At 51.4% G+C, this 19,884-nt stretch overlaps 1 protein-coding gene across 3 annotated transcripts in view; it reads left to right on the forward strand.

The window, feature by feature from the left end:
• Nucleotides 1-19,884, forward strand: part of SCUBE1 (signal peptide, CUB domain and EGF like domain containing 1) — a gene marked incomplete at its 5' end in the record, with an annotated part of 110,271 nt that overhangs the window by 76,599 nt on the left and 13,788 nt on the right. For all 3 annotated transcript variants that reach the window (XM_080939247.1, XM_080939248.1, XM_080939249.1), the window contains 6 exons: nt 4,128-4,244; nt 7,691-7,813; nt 11,687-11,803; nt 13,093-13,215; nt 19,273-19,392; nt 19,646-19,750. In XM_080939247.1, coding sequence (XP_080795373.1) covers nt 4,128-4,244; nt 7,691-7,813; nt 11,687-11,803; nt 13,093-13,215; nt 19,273-19,392; nt 19,646-19,750 — 705 coding nt within the window. The remainder of the gene's footprint in view (nt 1-4,127; nt 4,245-7,690; nt 7,814-11,686; nt 11,804-13,092; nt 13,216-19,272; nt 19,393-19,645; nt 19,751-19,884) is intronic.

Raw genomic sequence — 19,884 nt, forward strand, 5'->3', positions numbered from 1 at the left:
CTCATCTCTGTGGCCAAAACACTGTCTTAGTGGCCTCTGGACTGCCCATTAGACTGTCATCTCCGAGACCAGGGTTGGGTCCCGAGCACATCTGCCCAGCTGAGAGCCACTCAGAAAGGATTATTCAGTGACTCAGCAGTGGACAAGTGGACGTGCCACCAAAGTGGTCACACTTCAGCCCATAAAGCACTCACACCACTGTTCTTGTGTCCAGGCCATTCAAAGGCCACATGGTAAACACTACCGTCGCCACAAGCAGATCAGGGTGCAGATCATGTGTAAAGTGGTTTTCCACACTCACACAGCCCATGGGTACACGAAGCCTAGCCTGATGCCATGGCTCAAGTTTGATCCTCACTTGGGGAAGACTGTTCTTCAGGGAACTTGCTGAGCCATGGTGGGGCCAGCCTGGAGAACCTCTGCTCCCACACAGCTGGCCTTTGGCCCTTGCATCCCTCAGTCAGAGCCATGCCACCATAGGTACATACTCCCACCTGTCTAGGGCCGTCACCATGCTTCCTCACTGGGCCACCCTGGGGATCTATCACCAAAACCCCAGCTCTGGATTAGTCTAGTGACCTCACAGCCTGATGTGTCCTGACTAGGTGAGCGTGCCAGCTCCCTTACGGCTGGATGACCCAGACGCACAGGCTGCTTCTCTATGCCCATAAAGTCACTAGGGCTGGCCAAAGATCAGCCCACCACTGGCTTGGTTGCTCTGCAGTCTCTATCTGGAAATTCTGAATCAGCTTTGAACGCAGGGCCGCTCGTTATTTCTGGCTGAGCCACAGCGAGGCGGCCATCCTCACACAAGCAAACTCCTTTTCTGAGCCTCGGTACTGTTCGCAATAGTAACAGGTTTTTTTGACTGCTTTGAGCTCTCTTGAGGGTGACAGAGAAGAGGGTACCTTCTCAGATGAGTAAGGCTATTCCTCTACAAGGTGGTTGGTTCTCTTGCAGGAGGGATGGGACAGCCATTAGGTAGAGCCCAGTTGGAGCCGGGGCACAAAGTGACATGGAACTCTCCCATGATCATAAAGGAGCTTGCCTCTGACCCTTGAGAGGAGCTCTCTTACCCTTACGCTCTAGCACCATAGTTCTGGTGGACAGATGCAGGCTTTACCAGGCCAACCTCAGATCAGGGACTGTGACAGAGACCAGAGAAGGCCAGGGTGACTTCAACTCCCACCCACTGTATATACAGGAATGTTTTCCAAACTTCTCTGAGACCGTAATGGGCAAACATCAGATGTAGGTGGACTTCGAATCTTGGGGGACAGAGAGGTAAGGTTGTATTGAAGGTCCTCTAAGATGGGAGCTGGGTAGTACGGCAGGCTGACGCTGTCTTCAGCAGTACCCGGGAGCCTCTAATTAGAAACTAGAGACAGGATGCTCAGTCCCACCTGCCAGCCTGTGCCCCTCTGGGGACCTCTGTAGGCTCTTTGTGTGTTGTTTTTCGTGGTATTCCTCCCCCTGAACAATGTGGCTGAGGTGAAGAAGGCAGAAGTGATCATTGGTGCTACAGGACAGTAGAGGGCCTATGGAAGCCAGGCCAGGCACCAAACTGCTCAGGGAACATTCTCCCAAAAGCCCTTAGCTACTCGAGACAGAGGTCTAGAGGAGGGACTGTGTGGTTGTGACATCACAGGACAGTGACAGCATAGCCACAGTGAAAAGAGAGACTGTTTAACTGGGAGCCAGGAAGAAGCCCTTTGATCAGGTCCCCAGCAGGGTATGGGAGATGCTCCACCCAATGGGATGGATAGAACATTCCCAGGCAGGGAGCTCCCTTGCAAGGGAGGATTCTGGGAATTGGGAGTTTTCTCCCACCATGTGTGTGGCTGCACAGGCCACACACAGGCCCCCCGGAGCGGGTCTGCCAGAGGCAGACTGAAGGATGTTAGCTAAGATCCTTGTGCCCAGGGGACTGTGTGGTCAGTCCAGTCAAGCAGATCCCAACAACCACTGCCACCAGGTCTGCACAGCTGGGCACAGGCTCCACATGGAGGAAGTGAGGCCCAGGGACAGAGAAGGCAGAGAGGTGAGACATGGGAGACAGTGAGGGTAAGGGGGGTATAGCCTCTGGTGATCATTGTAATGAGGTACTGTGGGCTCTGGGATTGGCACCCAAGAACAGATACAGAAGCCTTCCAGGTCACTGAGGACTTAGCCTGAGACCTGTGCATCAGCCATTGGAGAGACTGTCCTGCAGTGGGTCTGCATGGATGGGTGACCACTGTGCCAGAGCCCAACGTCCCCTCAACCTCAGTCTACAGAATAAGCAGATGAGGCCAGCAGGTTCCCAAGGCCTCGTTGGTTAAATCCCAAGCCCCATCAAAGGGAAAGGAGGACTCAAACTGTCAGGTCTGGTTCCCAGGGACACAGTCCCCTAATGCCTGAACCCTAACTTCACCACCAGAGAGGCTCAGGGCCCACCCAGCCGCAGCTGGCATTCCCTGCCCTTCCCCCACATCCCCTGCCACTGAGCTGTAATTACCCACACCTGGAAGACTGGTAGCCTTTCTGCCCCCTCTCCAGAGGGCTGTCCCACATGAAAGGCTGGGAAGGTTCTCTGCTGGGGTAGGTGGCAGGATTCCCCCTCTGGTTTAACCCTAGGAAAGGAAACATTTGGTGAGGATCCCCCCTCCAGGTCAGCACCTGGGCCTTACAGCTTTTAAGTGAAGAGTGTATTTGATCCTCACCTTGGCCCCAGGGTGAAGTGGGGGAGAAGCTTGTCTTCTCATTCCCAGGTGTGGGGGCTGCCTTCTATCTCACCCTACTGCCCCAGCAGATGCCTCTGTGAGAAGATAAGATGGTACACATGGGCTACAAACCAGTTAGAACTGGCCCATGCTGGCACAGGGGCCCACCTGCCTAGTGTAAGGAAGGTCAGCCTGCATGGTACCGGGACTTCAGGGAAGTACCTCAGAGAGACAGCCCGGATCATAAAGGATAAGGAAACCGGCCTTGAACACCACAACGCCCACTCACAGAAACCTCCTATTCCTAGCTGGAGGCGCTAGCCTGAAACTCAGGGAGGTCAGCCCAGAAGAGTGTCAGGGGAAAGGACGTGTGCTTTCAGTGGTGACCACGGCTCTTTTGGATACTATGGAAAGTGCTGATGCTAGCCATGAGAAGGAAGGGGCTGTCCCTGGAGACTCCCTAGCCTCTGCAGCAAATGGCATTTTCGGGAATTGCAAAAGAACCTTTAGGAAAAGCAGACGTGGCCAGGCACCTGGTGAAGCAAAGTGGAGGCAAGAGGGCAGCACAGGTTGATGGGTGCCTGGTGTTCTCCTGCCCCACCGTAAAGGCTGAGGGAAGCAACTTCATACAGGCACTGTTCCCCGAGAGGCAAGCCTGCCAGGTGCTCGTGACAAAAACCAGAGGTCTGGGAGAGCGGTGGTTGAGCCACCACGTCCTGGACAGGCCTGCAGAGGGTCACTGTCACCCCACAACAGCTTCGGTGACCTCCCTTATGCCCCCAGCCACTCTGGCCCCTTTGAATTTTTGCAGAAAAGGGGGGAAAAAGCACTAGACAGGCTTCAAGTAGACAAAAACCAGATGCTTTGGCAAATGGTGCAGCAGAGAACAGATGTGTGGCTCAGAGCCTCCCTAGGGTGATGGATGGTGTGCAGCCCATCAGAACCCAGTCCTCCTGGCCAGGCTGGAAAGCCATTTCACACAAGGCTGGGCTTTAAGAGCCCCCATGCCTTCTGGCAGTCACCAGCAGGATTGGGTGTGTGAACCCAGTCAGGGCAAAGATTTAAAACAGTGCTAAGTAGCCGATATGCTAGTCTCAGCACTGATCCTTGAAAGAAAGAAAGAAAGAAAGAAAGAAAGAAAGAAAGAAAGAAAGAAAGAAAGAAAGAAAGAAAGAAAGAAAGACATGACCTTCCCACTGTGAACAAAACCTTTACCTTAGCACAGCCCTAAGTCATTTGCAGATGTTTCCATGTGTTTGGTACCATTGTACAGATAGATAGCCTGAGGCTCAGGAAGTGTCCAAACAGCCAGGGTACCTCTGATAAAACTTGAGCCCAGATTCCTGGGTCTTACGGATGAGGAAAAATGATGGACTGGTTCCTAGGGAAACTGAGCATCTCTGTCTCTCCCCCTCCCCTCCCCAGAGACATGTGCGGTGAACAACGGAGGCTGTGACCGGACGTGTAAGGACACTGCCACTGGCGTGCGGTGCAGCTGCCCAGTTGGATTCACGCTGCAGCCAGATGGAAAGACATGTAAAGGTCAGCACATGGGCTGTGTTGGTGCAGCCCTGCCTCGCCCTGGGCGGCCTATATAGTCCTACAGCTGGGCCCAGATAACCAGGCTGGAGGACAGGTGATCAAAGGCAGCTGGCATCCACGGGAGTGGCTGTCAGCGATGTCAAGAGTAGGGAGAGGCCCCAGCAGGGTACTCTGCCACTCGGGGTACTGGAGCACACCTGTAGCATTCTAGGTTTTGGTCAGGAAGGTCCCAATGCCACCGAATTTGCCTGTAACTTAAAAGCCAACAAGAACCACAACAGAACATTCTGGGCCTGATTCAGCTCTAGGACTGGGGCTATGGAGTGTGACCCAACCCTTGGCCTTTCGTTGTATGCCCTTCAGAAATGGTAGGGACAGGCCTGGTACATGGCCTGAATCATTGTGTGTCACTACCACAAATGTGTGAGGGGTTCTCAACCAAAGGCAGAAAGAGTTTGGCATAGAAATTGGGGGAGTCTGGAGGTGAGAGTGCAGATGCCTGAGGTGGAAGATAAGACTGCCCTGCAGCTATGCAAGAGAGAGGACACCTCCTCACTGTCTTTCCCACAGCCCATCAATGCTACAGAAAGCCAGCCGCCATATGGGACCCCAGGCTAGAAGAGGGTAGATTCAGGCCTTGCTGCACCCTCTGAGACATAGGCTGACCTTGGACAAGAGGGCTGTGCGGAGATTCATTCCTGTGTCCAGGGTGGTCAGGAATGGAGAAGTAGAGACTAGCTGCTCACATCTGGAAGCCAACTTACCTCTCCAGAAAGGGCCTGGCCCATATGTGGTGGGAGAGGGGACAGATGAGAGGAGCCACTGTCCCACCCTGTGCCAGTAGCCCAAACTTCATTCTTATCTGCCCTCCATTTTAAGGGAGATAGGTGTGAAGGGGACAGTACAGCCTTAGGCCCCGGCCTCCAGTGACCCTTGGGTTTCCTATTCCCCTGCCTCAAATGGTTGGGTCCTTTAACCAGACTGGCCCTGACCAGCCCTGTGGCCAAACCTCCCCCGTGAACAGTCATTTCTTGGGGCCCTCATTCCTTCATGACTTCTGGAGGGAGCCAGCCCGCTCGTGTAACTGAGGCACTCTGACTCCTGGGTTCCGGTGCTGGGAAGAGGAATACATAGAGATGGTGGGCTTCAGTCAGTCTCTGAGGTGAAGATGTGTCAGCATATTGCCCGTGCATGACAGTCCTTGTGAGTCCTCAGTGGGTGCTACTTACATCCAAGGGGGAGGGCCTGACATGGCCACTGTAACATCTCTAAGTCTAAAAAGCCATAGCAACCACAGACCTGAGGGTGCTGTTGTAGAGTCCTGACAGAGGGCTAAAGAGGTCCCAGCAGAACTCAGGGACCTGAGCAGCACAAGCCAACGGGGGCTTCCGAGTGCACCTGAGGACCTGCCCTGGGGTGACACCAGTCAGGTGTACACTCTGATCTTGGCGAAGGTCCAGGGTACAATATCAAAGGGATGACTTCAAAAGTTCAGTGTTTTCCGAGAATCCAGGATTCATCATCAGGCAAGACAGGTGGCTGCAGGGAAACCCAGAGTGGAAAACCCTGGGCCAACTAGGCAGGCACATCAGAGCAGGCGGAGGCAGGGTGGGAAGATGGAGCATTTACCAAAGCAAGAGGGCTGAGGGACTGGGGGTTTACTCCAGACCTAGCTCTGCTCTAGGTCACGCAGCCCTGGGCTCCCTGTTTGGCATAGTGGTGCTTACTCTCAGATGAGAGAGTCTTGCTAACTGATCCTTCCCCAAAGAGAAAGCTCCTGAGGAGGAGCCTAGATTGCTTCTGATACGGGAGCCCCTCCTCCTATAATCTCCCACAACAGCCTGGGAGAGCCCCCACCCACAGTCTGTTCCCTCTCCTCCTCCAAACAGGCCACCTGCCAGGACTTTCATCAGAGTGGGAAAGACTGTGACCCACAGGCCAGCCCAGCCTGCCCTTGGCCTGCCTCTGTACCCACCTGGAAACCCTCACTCCTAGGCCACGCAGGTGGCTAGGCTGTGTCCAGAAGGGAAGAGGGGTTGACCTGTGCGTTCTTGTGAATCACCCCACTAGGGTACCTATATACATGAGCCTGGGTCCAAGGCCTCTATGCCCTCAGCACCCCGACTGTCTGGGATCCTTTCTTTGGTATTGACACCTTCTTTCTATTAACTTGATGAACATTCTTAGGAAGGGACACAGAGACCCTGAAAGCCTCGGGGTCTCTGTGTCCCTGAGAACAGGGTCCTTCAGGGAAAAGTGGACAGCTTCAGAGGGAAGAACTTGGGGGATCTGCCCCCCGCCAGGGGAGAAAACAGAGGCTTCGGCACACTTGATGGAGACAGTGTGGAAGTTGGTTCAGATTGCCATGTGGGAGAGAGGGGCACGGGGTGAAGGGAAGAAATGAGAGAAACAGAAATGGAGACTGAGGTTCATGTGAGGGGGCCACCACCACCACCGCCACCACCACCACCACCAACAACAAAACACCCCCACCACCAACACCAGATCCCATGCTAGAGAGAAGAGCAGCATTCTCTCAACCTCTGTAAACTGCGCCAGCTCTGGCTTCACTGACAGGCTCAGGAACAGAAGGGATGTTAGGGAGGCTCCAAAGGCCTGTGGGAGGGGGCAAGGGTCCAACCATGGGCAGCACCCAGGCTCACTCAGGTGAACAGGACATGAACAGAGGGGTTCACAGAGGCGGACATACATCCCCTTGAAGTGATAGCCAGAAGCCCACACTCTGAAGGAGAAAGCTCCCTGTCAGTGGGAACAGTGAGCTGAGGCCAGCTGACAGGCTTGCTCCTGAGGGCCGCAGTGTGAGAGGCATCAAAATGGCATGAGGTGTGGTCAGTGATCTGTGGAGTACAACCACTGCTTACTGCCTGCTGAAATAACAACTCAGGCAAAGAGGGGGAGTGGGGTGGAGCCCTCACTCGTGGGAAGCCTCGCCCCCTCCCTTCCTCCTCCACACAGCCTCTCCTCAGCAGGCAGCCAGCAGTGACACCTGCTTCCCAACTGTACTGATAGTCTCATCCCCAGCACCTTGGAGATGTGTCTTCCTGTCATCCTCATGGTGTCTGTCTTGTCTTGTGTTATGGGATCCTTTTTACCCTTGTCTGCCCATGTGACCTGTGGCAGCCAATGCTGCAGCCTCACTCCATCCAGAATGCCTCCTCAGATGTTTGGGTAAAGGGTCATGGGGGGAAAGGGGAGCCACTGTCCCTATTCATTCCCCTAAAACAAGGTACAGGCTTACCAATCACAGAGGACGTCGGGGACATTGGAAAGCCAGGGTTTAGCTATTCACCCAGATTCTTCCTGTCTGTGCTAAACTGGGGACTTGAGGCTAGCCCTAGGTAGTGAACAGCAGGCCAAGAAGGCAGACTTCCCCAGGCTGTCCCCTCCATGGTATCTGAGCCTACTCCCCTCTCCAATCTCTCCAGACATCAATGAGTGCTTGATGAACAACGGAGGCTGTGACCACTTCTGCCGGAACACCGTGGGCAGCTTTGAATGCGGCTGCCAAAAGGGCCACAAGCTACTGACGGATGAGCGGACATGCCAAGGTGAGCGTCCACCAGACCTCAGCAGCCACTCATAGTCACTGGTCATGGTCAATGTCCCTTTCTTCTGAGTTCTAGCAGACTCCTGGAGAGGAAAGTACTCAAAGTGGGTAGCTCAGGATGCAGAATTCTCCAGAAAGTGGTCTAGCCTGCTCTTGTTGACCTGTCCTTCAAGACTTAGAGCCATGCAATCCAACCCCTGTCTCCTGCCCCCTTTGTAGATGAAAAAAGATCTAAATATGTTAGTGCTTGCCCTAATTCCAGTTGGAGCCTAATTGCCAGATTGAGTCTATCCTGGGCTACACAGTGAGACCTAATCTAAAATGCCTGTTTATGGGAAACTAAAGCCCACTGGCTCTCCCTTCCTATTCCTGCCTTCCCTGGGCAGGCAACCCAGCTCTGAAGGCACAATGCTGCCTTCTGGTGGAAGACATGGCACATCACAGACACGTTCCAACAATGGCCTGGATAACTCAAGCCCAGTAGCCCCTAGGAGTCAGGGATCCCAAGAAAAGGGTGATTAGGGAGATGACAGAGAAAGCCACTGGTGACATGCTGGGCAAATCATTTTCCAAGAGAAACAGGAAGTTGGCCCTTTAACAGTGGGAGTTTGGGGTACCCAAAACCTCAGTGGGGCTGAACAGGGCCATTGGAAAGGAGGCAGGTACTCTGGAGGACTAACCTCAGGAGAAAACATAAAAAGCATCAGGGCCTCAGTTCTAACCCTGATAGGATTATCAGGGTCTGACTGGCTTGTTCCCATGAGGCCCCCGTAGTTGCAGCTTGGGCAACCCTTCGGTTATTAGACTAACCGCCTCTGCCTATGAGAGTATCTGAGCGGTAAGGCCCTCAAGTCCCAGGTCCTGGTAAGAGGAGGCCGCCAAGGCATACCAATGCGACCTCGGACTCAGTGGGTCAGGGCTCCAACCACAGCCTCCCCTGAGCCAAGCCTCGTTCCCATCTCCTCTGGATGCCGGCTGCTCAGGATCCCAGCATCCCTGAGCGCTCTTCCATACTCTGGCTTTGTCTCGCTGTCCTACCAAGTCCTGTGGAGGACCAAGAGCACTTCTCAACCTGTGGGCCACGGGGAATCAGAGATCCTACCTATCAGATGTTTATGTTGCAGTTCATAACATGGCAAAATGACAGTTATAAAGTAGCAATGAAATAACTTATGGTCAGGGTCACACAACTTGAGGGACCGAGCTGAAAGACCGCAGCAGCAGGAAGCTTGAGAGCCGCTGGCCAAAGATCTTTTGACTTTGAATCCTCAGCTGCCCCTGAGGGAACAGGCAAGGTAGTAGGCACTCCAAGGCTCTACCTTGACAGCATGCTCCCCACCCAGCCCCATTTGTGTCTCCACCTTTTTCCAACTCATCTATCTAAAGACGCCTCAGGTCAAGCTCCTTAGGGGCCCTAGTACTATGCCAGTGCCCTTTGACCTTCATACAGTTCCCTGCCCTCCCTGCCTTTGCCTGGGGAATCCTCCTCCATTCCAAGCAGGACCCATCCATAGCCCAGGAGGTCCTCCCAGACCCCAGGGAGAGCTCACATAGTCATTTGAGCACCCACAGCACAACATCTTTCTCAAATTGGTGTCTTATGTGCACATAAAAATGACATCTCTAGCGTTAGAGCCAATGCATTCAAAGAACAAACAACTGCTGTGCCTGTGGAGCGCCGGTTAGTGTCTATTTCGCAAGCTTCTCGGGAGAAATGGATCCCTGCTTACAGGAAATGAATCTATCCTAGGCAAAAACTCTGAGGGAAATAACTAGTATACGTGACTCACTGTTCTATTACTATGAGGAGGCACCATGACCAAGGCAGCTCTTATAAGAGAGAGCATTTAATTGAGGACATGCTTATAGCTTCAGAGGTTTAGTCTATTATCATCATGGTAAACATAGCAGCCCCACCACCACCACTCTGCAGGGGGAGGAATTCTACAATCCTTTTCTTGTATTCTCCACTCTAAAGCCAGAACCATGGCCAGTGTTACCAAGTTCTGCTTGTTGGGGCTGGAACTTGCCCCCCACCCCCCACCCCCAACTCCCCCTTCAATAACCTCAACTCTCAGTGTTGGTGGTTCCCCTCCCCACTTATGCCTTCCTTTTTACAATTTGGAAGCTTAGCTGGGAGGGATCTTGCCCCGAGGTCACCACTCCCTCTATTCCTTTTAGCATCTGCTTTCCTTTAAACTTTCTATCCCCTGGAGCTCAAGACTTGGCTCCAATATCACCCTTTCCTGTGCCCTCTGCTCCTCGTGCTGTACATGTGTGTCTCTCTTTGTCCAGCTTGTTTCTGCTCATCGGAGATCTGTGTAAGAGAGACCACTAGCAACCACATCAATAACGCAGTCAGTACTGGGTTGTCTTGAAATTCCCACTGCCGGCGCCATCAGTCCAAAACTCTTCAGTTTAGCGTCAGGCAGGTTCCTAGGACAAGGGCAAAAAGCAGCCACAATTCTTTGCCAAAACATCCCAAGAATGTTCTCTAAGCCATTTGCTGATTATTCCTACCTTCTGAAGCTTATTGAGCGAGGCCCCCACAGTTTGAATCACCCTCAGCACTATCTTCCATCTTCCTACTAGGACGACCCACTTAAGTCCCACTTAAAAGTATTCAACTGCTTATCTAGCCCAAAGTCTCCAAATCTCCCATAATCCTCCAGCGAACAGCATGGTCAGGCCTGTCACAGTAATACCCCAGCCCTGGTACCAGTATTATAAGATGGCTGACAAGCAGGCAACCGTGACTCTTCTACATTCCCTTTTGACTTTGGCTGCCCAAGGAAATTCAGTCAAATGCCATGTGCTATCAGAAATGCTTTTTAAAACCTTACGGGCTGTGTGTCTCCTGTTCCCTCTTCCGTGTGTACCACCTTCCTAACCTCTCCGGAAAATATCTTTGGGTGGTGAGAACACACTTTTTGGTCAACATATCTTGTTTATATCCCATTTCAGCTTCTCCTTGAGGGTTCTTGGGCAAGTTCCAGCCGTTTCCCTTCCTAACGTTTGTACTAAGTTCCTTTCCTACCAAGGTATGGCACCTCAGGCCTCTGATCCCAGTACTCAGGAGGCAGAGGTAAGAATGAAAGCCAACTTGAGCTGCCCGAGACCCAGCCTCAGAAGTAAAGCAGAAAGGGCTTGGGAAGATGGCTCAGTAGGAGGTGCTCGCTGAGCAAGCATGAGGATTTCACATTCCCAACAGCCATGTTAAACCAAGCATGGAGACCAGGACAGTCCAGAGGACCCCTGGGATGGGCTAGCCAGTCAGTATAGCTAATAGGGAGCTTCCCATTCAGCAAGAGTGCCTGTATCGAACTAGAAATAAGACTGGAGTACTGGCTCAGTGGCTAAGAGCATGCTCTTGTGGAGGTTCAGTTCCCAGCATCCCCACTCCAGGAACTCCGGGGACTCTGGTTCCCTCTTTTGTCCTCCTTGGGTACTCACATGCACACAATTAAAAACATTTAAAAAAATTTTTAAAACAAGTAATTAAGATAGAGTATGAACAAGGAAGATTGACCCAACATTGACCTCTGGTCTGTACATGTATGTACAGGTAAACACACGGACGGGCACACACACACACACACACACACACACACACACACACACACACACTAAAGCAAATGTAAATATCTTTCCTAAGCACAGATGAATGAGATATTAACAGAAGTCTATAATAATCCTCTACTCGTGATATTTGCCCCACCCACTTCCATAGCAGACAGGAAGGGATCCTACCCCAGAAACACAGCTCTTAGAGACAGTGTGGGAAAGAAAGCAACCAGAAACTTAATAGACCCAGGGACCCTCCAGGCGGTCACCTCATGCTGACACCCCCCACCCTGTCTCCCTGTGACCACAGACATTGACGAGTGTTCCTTTGAGAGGACCTGCGACCACATCTGCATCAACTCCCCTGGCAGCTTCCAGTGCCTGTGTCACCGAGGCTACACACTCTACGGGACAACCCACTGCGGAGGTCTGCAGCCCGCCCGCCAGGGCCACCTCCCCCTCGAGGCACGCACCTGGCATATGGCCACCAACAGTGCTCCCCACACCCCAATCCTGACCTTGACCCTGGTGGGCCTGGGAGGGACCTTACAAGGCTGGGATTCTGCCAAACAGGCACAAGGTAGAGGATGGCATGGAGGTGGGGGCGTGGTGGAGGAAGGCAGGGCATGGGAGGCCTTAGCTAGCTTGGAAGCATAAGCCCAGGACCTCATTTCCTGGGGTACCCAGTCCAGAAATAGGTGGCCAATGCACAGAAAACTCCAAAAGGTGCATTCTAGAGACAGAAAGATGGTGAGACAATAAGAATCCTAAAGAAGGAACTTTTGGGTCAGGATGGGAAAGTGTTCCGGGGACAGTATTTACAGGCACACAGAGGCAAGGGTGTAGCTGGGATGAGCCCAGGAGCAGCAGGAAGCAGGGTAATATCCCCCAGGGAGATACATACCCAGGATGTATACAGATCAGTATGGGCCTGGAGGAAGTCCAAGGGCTTTTTTTATAATGTTACACAGCAAAGCAGGAAGGCTTGAAGCAGAGTGTAAGACAGTCATCTTTATGTGACAAAGGACTGGCTGTTGGAGGAAGGGAGCGAGCATGGAATCCAGGCAGCCTATGGGGGAGATGGCTCACAGCCAGGAACCTTAATGGGTGAGGGGTGGGGGTGGGAGGGCAGAGCTGGAGAAAAGATTTGGGAGCCTGGGAGGGAGGAGTTCTTACCTAGAGCCCTGGGTTCCATGGCCAGTTACACAGTGAACAGGAACATGGGCTGAGCCAAGGACATTAGGTAGCTGGTGAAGATTGGGGGAGGCGTATGTTATCATGACCTCTCTTCTTTCTCTGTGACCTGAGAACAGCATGAAGCTAGAGAGGGCCAGGTTATACCAGAGACAAGGGCAGAATAGCCACCAGATGCTGGTGCCACTGTTAAGGGACTCTCAAACATCACTTCCCAGACTGATGGGACAGCACATGTGTGCTGGCAGCCTGGGTGGCCTGCATCAGGAAGAGCTCGCTAGCCCTTGCCTAAAGGAGGAAGTGTCAGGTAGCTTCTTTCAGGTGAGTGCCTACTATCCAGGAGGGTAAACTAAGGCTGCCAAGGAGCTGGTGCTTTCCCTAAGGAGTTGAGACATCCATGATACCTAGGACCTCTGCCAGTCTGGACTGGAATCAGAAGCTTCCTGGCCTCTAGTCCTGGGTGTGGCCTAGGCTGGTGGTCCCCACCCCCTCCTGCCCTCACTCTCCTGCCTGTGTTTCCAGACGTGGATGAGTGTAGCATGAACAACGGAAGCTGCGAGCAGGGCTGTGTCAACACCAAGGGCAGCTATGAGTGTGTGTGCCCACCCGGGAGGAGGCTGCACTGGAATCGGAAGGACTGTGTGGGTGAGTGGAAAGGGACCACCTTCTGGCCCCGCCCTCTCTATGGGGGATGAGGGAGGGCATGCCAGAGATCTTGACTTCAGTTCAAACAATTCAGCGGGACTCGGTCTCAAAACAGAAGTAAAAAGAAGGTTGGCAATATACTTCAATCATAGAGAACCTGCCTAGCACACATGAGGTACTAGGTTCAGTTCTTGTCATAGAGTTTTACTGCTATGAGCAGACACTATAACCAAGGAAAGTCTTATAAATGGTAACATTTCATTGGGGCTGGCTTACAGGTTCAGAGGTTCAGTCATTAAGGCGGGAGCATGGCAGCATCCAGGCAGGCATGGTGCACAAAGAGTTGAGAGTTCTACATCTTGTTCTGAAGGCAAATAGGAGAAGACTGGCTTCCACACCCATAGTGACACACTTCCTGCAACAAGGCCACACCTCCTAATAGTGCCATTCCCTGGGCTGAGTATATATAAACCATCACAGTCCCTATTAATGAAAAACAAAAAACAAAATTAAAGCTCTTCTGGGAGCCCTCCAGAAAGGCTCCATGTCCTCAGGGAGAATCAAACCCCAGATCTCAGTCCTTTTTATTCTCTTATTTTGACATAGTGTCTCATTTGTAGCCCTGGCTGGCCTGGAACTCACCATATAGACCAGGTTGGGTTCAAACTCACAGAACCCTCCTACCTCTGCCTTCTGGGATTATAGGTGTGTCTCACCATGCCCGGCCAGGGTCCAGCTGTTAGACTGGCCACCATCTGCCCTGCATTTGCTCCATGTCAACCACCCTGCCCCCAACCCATCCCCAAGCCAAGGATACCTGAAGCGTCAGTCTTCATTGTGATGCAGCCCCTGAATGAGGTACCACTGGCTTGGGGTCTGTGTTAGTCACTGTTCTATTGCTGTGAAGAGACACCATGGCCAAGGCAGCACTTATAAGAGAGAGCATTTAATTGGGGACATGCTTATAGCTTCAGAAGTTTAGTCTATTATCATCATGGTCAACATAGCAGCACGTAAGCAGGTGCTGGAGCAGTAGTCAAGAGCTATCACCTGATCCATAGGCAGAGAACTTAGGCCTAGCATGGGCTTTTGAAACCTCAAAGCCCACCCCCAGTGACATACTTCCTTCAAAAGGCTACACCTGCTCCAATAAGGCCACACCTCCTAATCCTTCTAATCCCTTCAAATAGTTCCACTCCTTGATGATTAAGCATTCAAATATATGAACCTATGAGGGCCATTCTTATTCAAACCACCTCAAGGTCTGACTGCCATTGGTGGCCTGTCACAGAGGGAGGGCTAACTGCCATTGGTCTGACTGCTGTTATGTTGGTGAATGGCGTGTTATACCACTTCCTCCTTTAAGTCACCAGAGGCACTGAACGTTCTGGACACAGAGCATGGTCTGACTGAGCCAGACAAATATAACTGAGGATATCATTAGAAGGCCTTGGAAGGCTTTCTGTGTCTGTGAGCTAGCAGGACCAAGGTCTCAGTAAGTCTACCACAGGCACCCAAACTGCCTTCCCTCAGCCTCAGTGTGGCTTGTTTCCCTTCACTCAGCATGAAGCAGTTGCTAGGTCCACAGATGACCAAGGAAGGTTCCAGGTTGTTCTACAGTCGAGGACTGTAGTGACAAGACAGCCTGCTGAGGCCCTCCCTGCCACCCCTCCACGGTTGCACAGGCTGCAGTTTTCACGGTCACCCAGAAAGAGGGGCTCTTCCTGTCCATTTGTTTTTCAGTGCTAAGACTAGAACTTAGGGCCTCCTGCATGCTCATTCTACCAATGAGCCATAGCCAGGTAGCTGAGGCTGGCCTTGAACTCCTAATACCCCTGTTTCCACTTCTCAAATGCTAGGGTTATATAAATCTTCTCCAGAGCAACTTTTGGTGAGCACTCTGGATTGCCTGGCCTCCATAGATGGCCCATCTAATCCCATGATCTAATCACCCCTTATTTACTACACCCCCTCGAAAGGATCCCATCCCTCCGAATCCTGGAAGGAGAGCACAGGTCACTGAGAACATTGCAGTGGAAAGTCCCACAGTTGGAAAGATCTCACAGCCCCCACAGAGCAGTCAGCCTAGTCCTTTGTGGTATCAACTAGCCAGCTTTTCCTGAGAGATGTGAACCTTCTCAGCGGTGCCAGGCTGGAGAAGAGGGGGCGATAGACACCCATAGGTGCCTGGCAGGAATCCCCAAAGCCACTTCTCACAAGACTAGAGCCTTTCCCTCTCTCTTTGATCACAGCATGGCTTGTGGTTTTCTAATTAGCACTAAATGGAAATCTGATTACAGAATTCAGATAGCATCCACCCCGGTAGAGGTGAAGGGCAGCTGGGTTAAGTCAGAAAGGGTGAACCTTAAATCCCAACAGCGGGAACCATCATGAGAAGACAAAGACAGCGGGTGTACTGACCACACACTTGCCATCTCAGTGCTTGGGAGGCCCTGGTGGAAATGACCAGAAGTTCAAGATTCCCCTTAGCTCCCCAGCAAGTCTGAGGCCAAACTGGGCTACACGAGCCCCGTGTCATTTAAAAAAGACTCAAGTGTGAGCACGCTCTAAGGAGCACGTGGAGCTCAGCAGAAGCCGACCTCTACATGGGTTTCCTCCTATGGTCTTTGGCTAAGCTGTCTGTGTGACTGCAGCCGTCAGCTTTGAATCCTGGGTAGTCAGTTTCAGTGCACTGGGATGGTCTCTGAAGAGCCTCAGCTAAGGCTTCTCCATGGTGACTTTACACTCCGGAAGATTCGCTTCTAGTGTTCCAGGGTAGCCAGGATAATGAAGACAGCGGCATTTCTAAGCACTTCATGACAAACTCCTCCAATAAAATGAGTATTACTTTCCGAGTGTTTCAGAGTGCCCCAAATGTGAAGGTAGAATATCTTTTTCCAGCTCCTGAGAGTACAAGGATCCTTTTCAGCAGGACTCCTTCGTCTCTTCTAAAAACAACTCTTACTGTTGCTACCTGCCAAGGGCCCCAAGGGAAATCTAAAGCATATTTCCAGCCTGTCTTTTATCTGTCTGGAACTGATCTGGTCCCAGCATAGTAATGAATTGCTGGGACACAGGAAAACCTTCCCTGGATGTTTTGGTCCCACAGGGTGGGGTGTCAAGTAGGTGTCACCTTCTATGTCGGAGGTACCTGGGGGATGGCATGGTCTCACCAGATAGCATCCTCCTGACCCTCGGGATCAGATTGCTACGAGGTACAGCATCTCTGGTGGTGCATGGGATTTGGCTGTCTGTGCCAGCTGAAGCCCTAACCTATGTCCTCAGGTCAGAGCAGCCTGTTGGAGTGGTGATCTGAGAACCATGTCCAGTGACTTCAGGTTCCTCAATTGTGGACGTCAGGCTTCGGCTGTGACCATAAAGTGCCCAGTTTTCTTAGTACTCCTTAACGGCTCATGACTAAAAGCTCCACTGTGGCTCTCTGTAAATATTTACCTCATTGTCTGCAGCCACAGTATGGGCCTGAGACAGGCTCGACCCGCTGGGTAATTCCTGCGTGTTATGACTAATGGTATCTCTTGTGAGTTTGTTTGGTGTTTTTTTTTTTTCTTTCTTTTTTTCTTTCTTTCCTGTTAACAGCTGTCTTGGGAAGTAACTCACATGCTGTGCACAGAATTCATCGTGCAATTCAGAAATAGTACAGTGGGGTTTTAGTACATTTGATGAGTGATGTGAACCATCACATGACTATGTAGACACTCACCCATGTGGAAAGCCAGGCAGGATATCAGATGCATTCCTCTACCACTCAAGCAAGCTCACCAACTGACTTGCCTGCTTTTTTTTAATGTATTCTAGAAATCAAACTCAGGTTGTGGTGGTTTGTATATGTTTGGCCTAGAGAGTGGCACAATTAGGAGGTATGGCCTTGTTGGAGGAAGTGTGTCACTGTGGGGGTGGGCTTTGAGACCCTTCTCCTAGCTGCTTGGAATACAGTCCTTTCTTGGCTGTAGTTGGATCAAGACCTAGGCCCCTCAGCTTCTTGTTTGCCTGCACGCTGCCATGCTTCCTGCCATGATGATAATGGACTGAACCTCTGAAACTGTAAGCCAGCCCTAATTAAGTGTTGTTCTTTGTAAGAGTTGCCTTGGTCATGGTGTCTCTTCATAGCAATGGAAACCCTAACTACGACACAGGTCCTCATGCTTGTGGGGCAAAGACTTTACCAGCTGAGCTATCCCCCAGCCCTTGGTAAATGATTTGAATAGAGTCCTGTACGGTGAAGTTTTTTCTTGGCCAAGCAAAGCACCAAGAAAATAAGGGCTTGTCAAGGAACAAGTCAGGAGGGGCTGGAAACCTAGCTCAGCAACCAAAAGCATGAGCTGCTCTTCCAGAGGACCCAAGATAGATTCTTAGCACCTACAGGGTGGCTCACAACCATCTGAAACTCCAGTTTGAGAGAATCCAGCACCCTCTTTTTACCTTTATGGACACCAAGCACACACCTTGGTACACAGGCACGCATACAGCTTTAAATAAAAAATTACCCATACCCATAAAATAAAAATTTTAAAAGAAAGAAGCAGGTTGACTGGGGCCAGTAGCTCTCAGCTCAGTGTCAGAGACTTTTAACTAGCATGTGTGAAGTCCTAGGTTCACTTCTGGATCAAAGATCCAGAAGGACTGTAGGGACTGGTGATGTCCTGGAGAGAGCAAGACTTAAGGTAGGCTCAGAATCCCAAGGAAAGCACTGGCCACTTAGCACCTCTCACAGGAAGTTGAGCAGTGGCCTCTTCCAGGAGGGAGTTGTGTTCCAGGCTTGCTCACTGAGCAAAGGCATGATCTGACCCTCAGAGGCAAGTGTGAGGTAAATTTGTTTCAGGCAACATTAGATTTGGACTAGAGAGAGTCTAAGTGTGGCTTGTCCTGCCTGTGGATGGACACGGCTTGATGAGTCTTGTGATCTAGTCACTGGAGTGGCTTCACTTGGGCACTGGCTCAGAGTGTGTGGCATTCTGCCTGTTCTGCCTCAGAGCCCATCAGTTACCACAAATGCCTAAGTGAATGCTACCTTCCATATCTATCTATCTATTTATCTATCTACCTATCATCTATCTATCATATATCTATCTACCTACCTATTATCTATCTATCTATCTATCATCTATCTATCTGCCTATCATCTATCTATCTACCTATCATCTATCTATCTATCATCTATCTATCTATCATCTATCTACCTATCATCTATTTATATATCTATCATCTTTCTATTTAGCATCTATCTATCTATCTACCTATCATCTATCTATTTATCATCTATCTATCATCTATCTATCTATCATCTATCTATCTATCATCTATCTATCTACCTACCTATCATCTATCATCTTTCTGTGGTATATGTGCATATCTGCATGGGTGTGTATTTACACATGCCAGTGTGTCCATGCGAGTGTGGTAGCCAGAAGCCTACACTGGGTGTCTTTCTTGCCCTCCATCTTATTCTTTTGAGGCAGGGTCTCTCACTAACCCTGGAATTCATTGAGCTAGGCTGGCTGATCAGTGAGCTCCAGGGATCCATTTGTCTCTGACACCACCCCCACCGACACTCACCCCATGTGCTCCCACAGGTGGTTTTTACATGCTGGGGAATCCAAGCTCAGGTCCTTGAGCTTGCACTAAAAAAAAAAAAGCACTTTACAGCCTGAGCCATCTCCCTGGCCCCTTTCCTGAGGATGTTTTTAATCTTATTTATTTATTTTTATGACATTGCATTGGTGTTTGTCCTGCATGTGTGTCTGTGTGAGGAAGTCAGACACTGGCTCTGAGAACAGGTCTGCCTTCAGGAGCTTCTGTCTTGAGGATGCAAATGACCTTTCTTCAGACAGCCAAGACCAGGATTGTAGGGGAACAAAATAAGCTGGCTGTCAGCAGCCAGTACCCAACACTGCCAAATGGATCTGCAGTGCCTTCCTGCTACTGTCTGGCCCTGTGAGGAGATTGGGAGACTGAACTGATCCACATTCAGGGCCCCTGCTAACACCACAAGGTCCTCTGGCTTCACTAAAGCCCTCTCCGTGTCTCTCTTCTCCTCAGAGACGAGCGGGTGTCTGTCTCGATCCAAGGCCTCTGCCCAGGCCCAGCTGTCCTGTGGCAAGGTGGGTGGAGTGGAAAACTGCTTCCTGTCCTGCCTGGGCCACAGTCTCTTCATGCCAGGTAACCCCTGGCCCTCTGGGATGGGATGGGGTACATACCTGCCACCCACTGCTCAGCAGGACAGAGCCCAGTGTGGAGCTCCCAATCAGGGAAAGCTCCTAGTCAGCTAGCTCCCTGGCTCTCAGTGGAGCTGGCCCACATCCACAGGGGTCAGTCTTGATCTCTATTCAGCAACTCCTTGGAGACCTCAGGAACCTGGACCCCTGGAAGGGAAGTCCACCCTGGCTAACCTTACCCCCTGGCCTCTCCACAGACTCAGACAACAGCTACATCCTGAGCTGTGGCGTTCCCGGTCTCCAGGCCAAGACACTACCAAAGCGCAATGGCACGAGCTCTGGTGCAGGGCCCAGCTGCTCAGGTAACCTGGGGCCTGTCCATACCGAACAACCAAATCACCCGTTCTCGTCCAGTGCATGAGTCAGGAGGGGGAGGGGGTTGCTCAGGAAAGCATTTCCCTTTCTGGGCCCTGCCCATCATGGCTTAGGATTCTGG

The sequence above is a fragment of the Micromys minutus genome (assembly GCF_963924665.1).
Source record: "Micromys minutus genome assembly, chromosome: 27".
Lineage (NCBI taxonomy): Eukaryota > Metazoa > Chordata > Mammalia > Rodentia > Muridae > Micromys > Micromys minutus.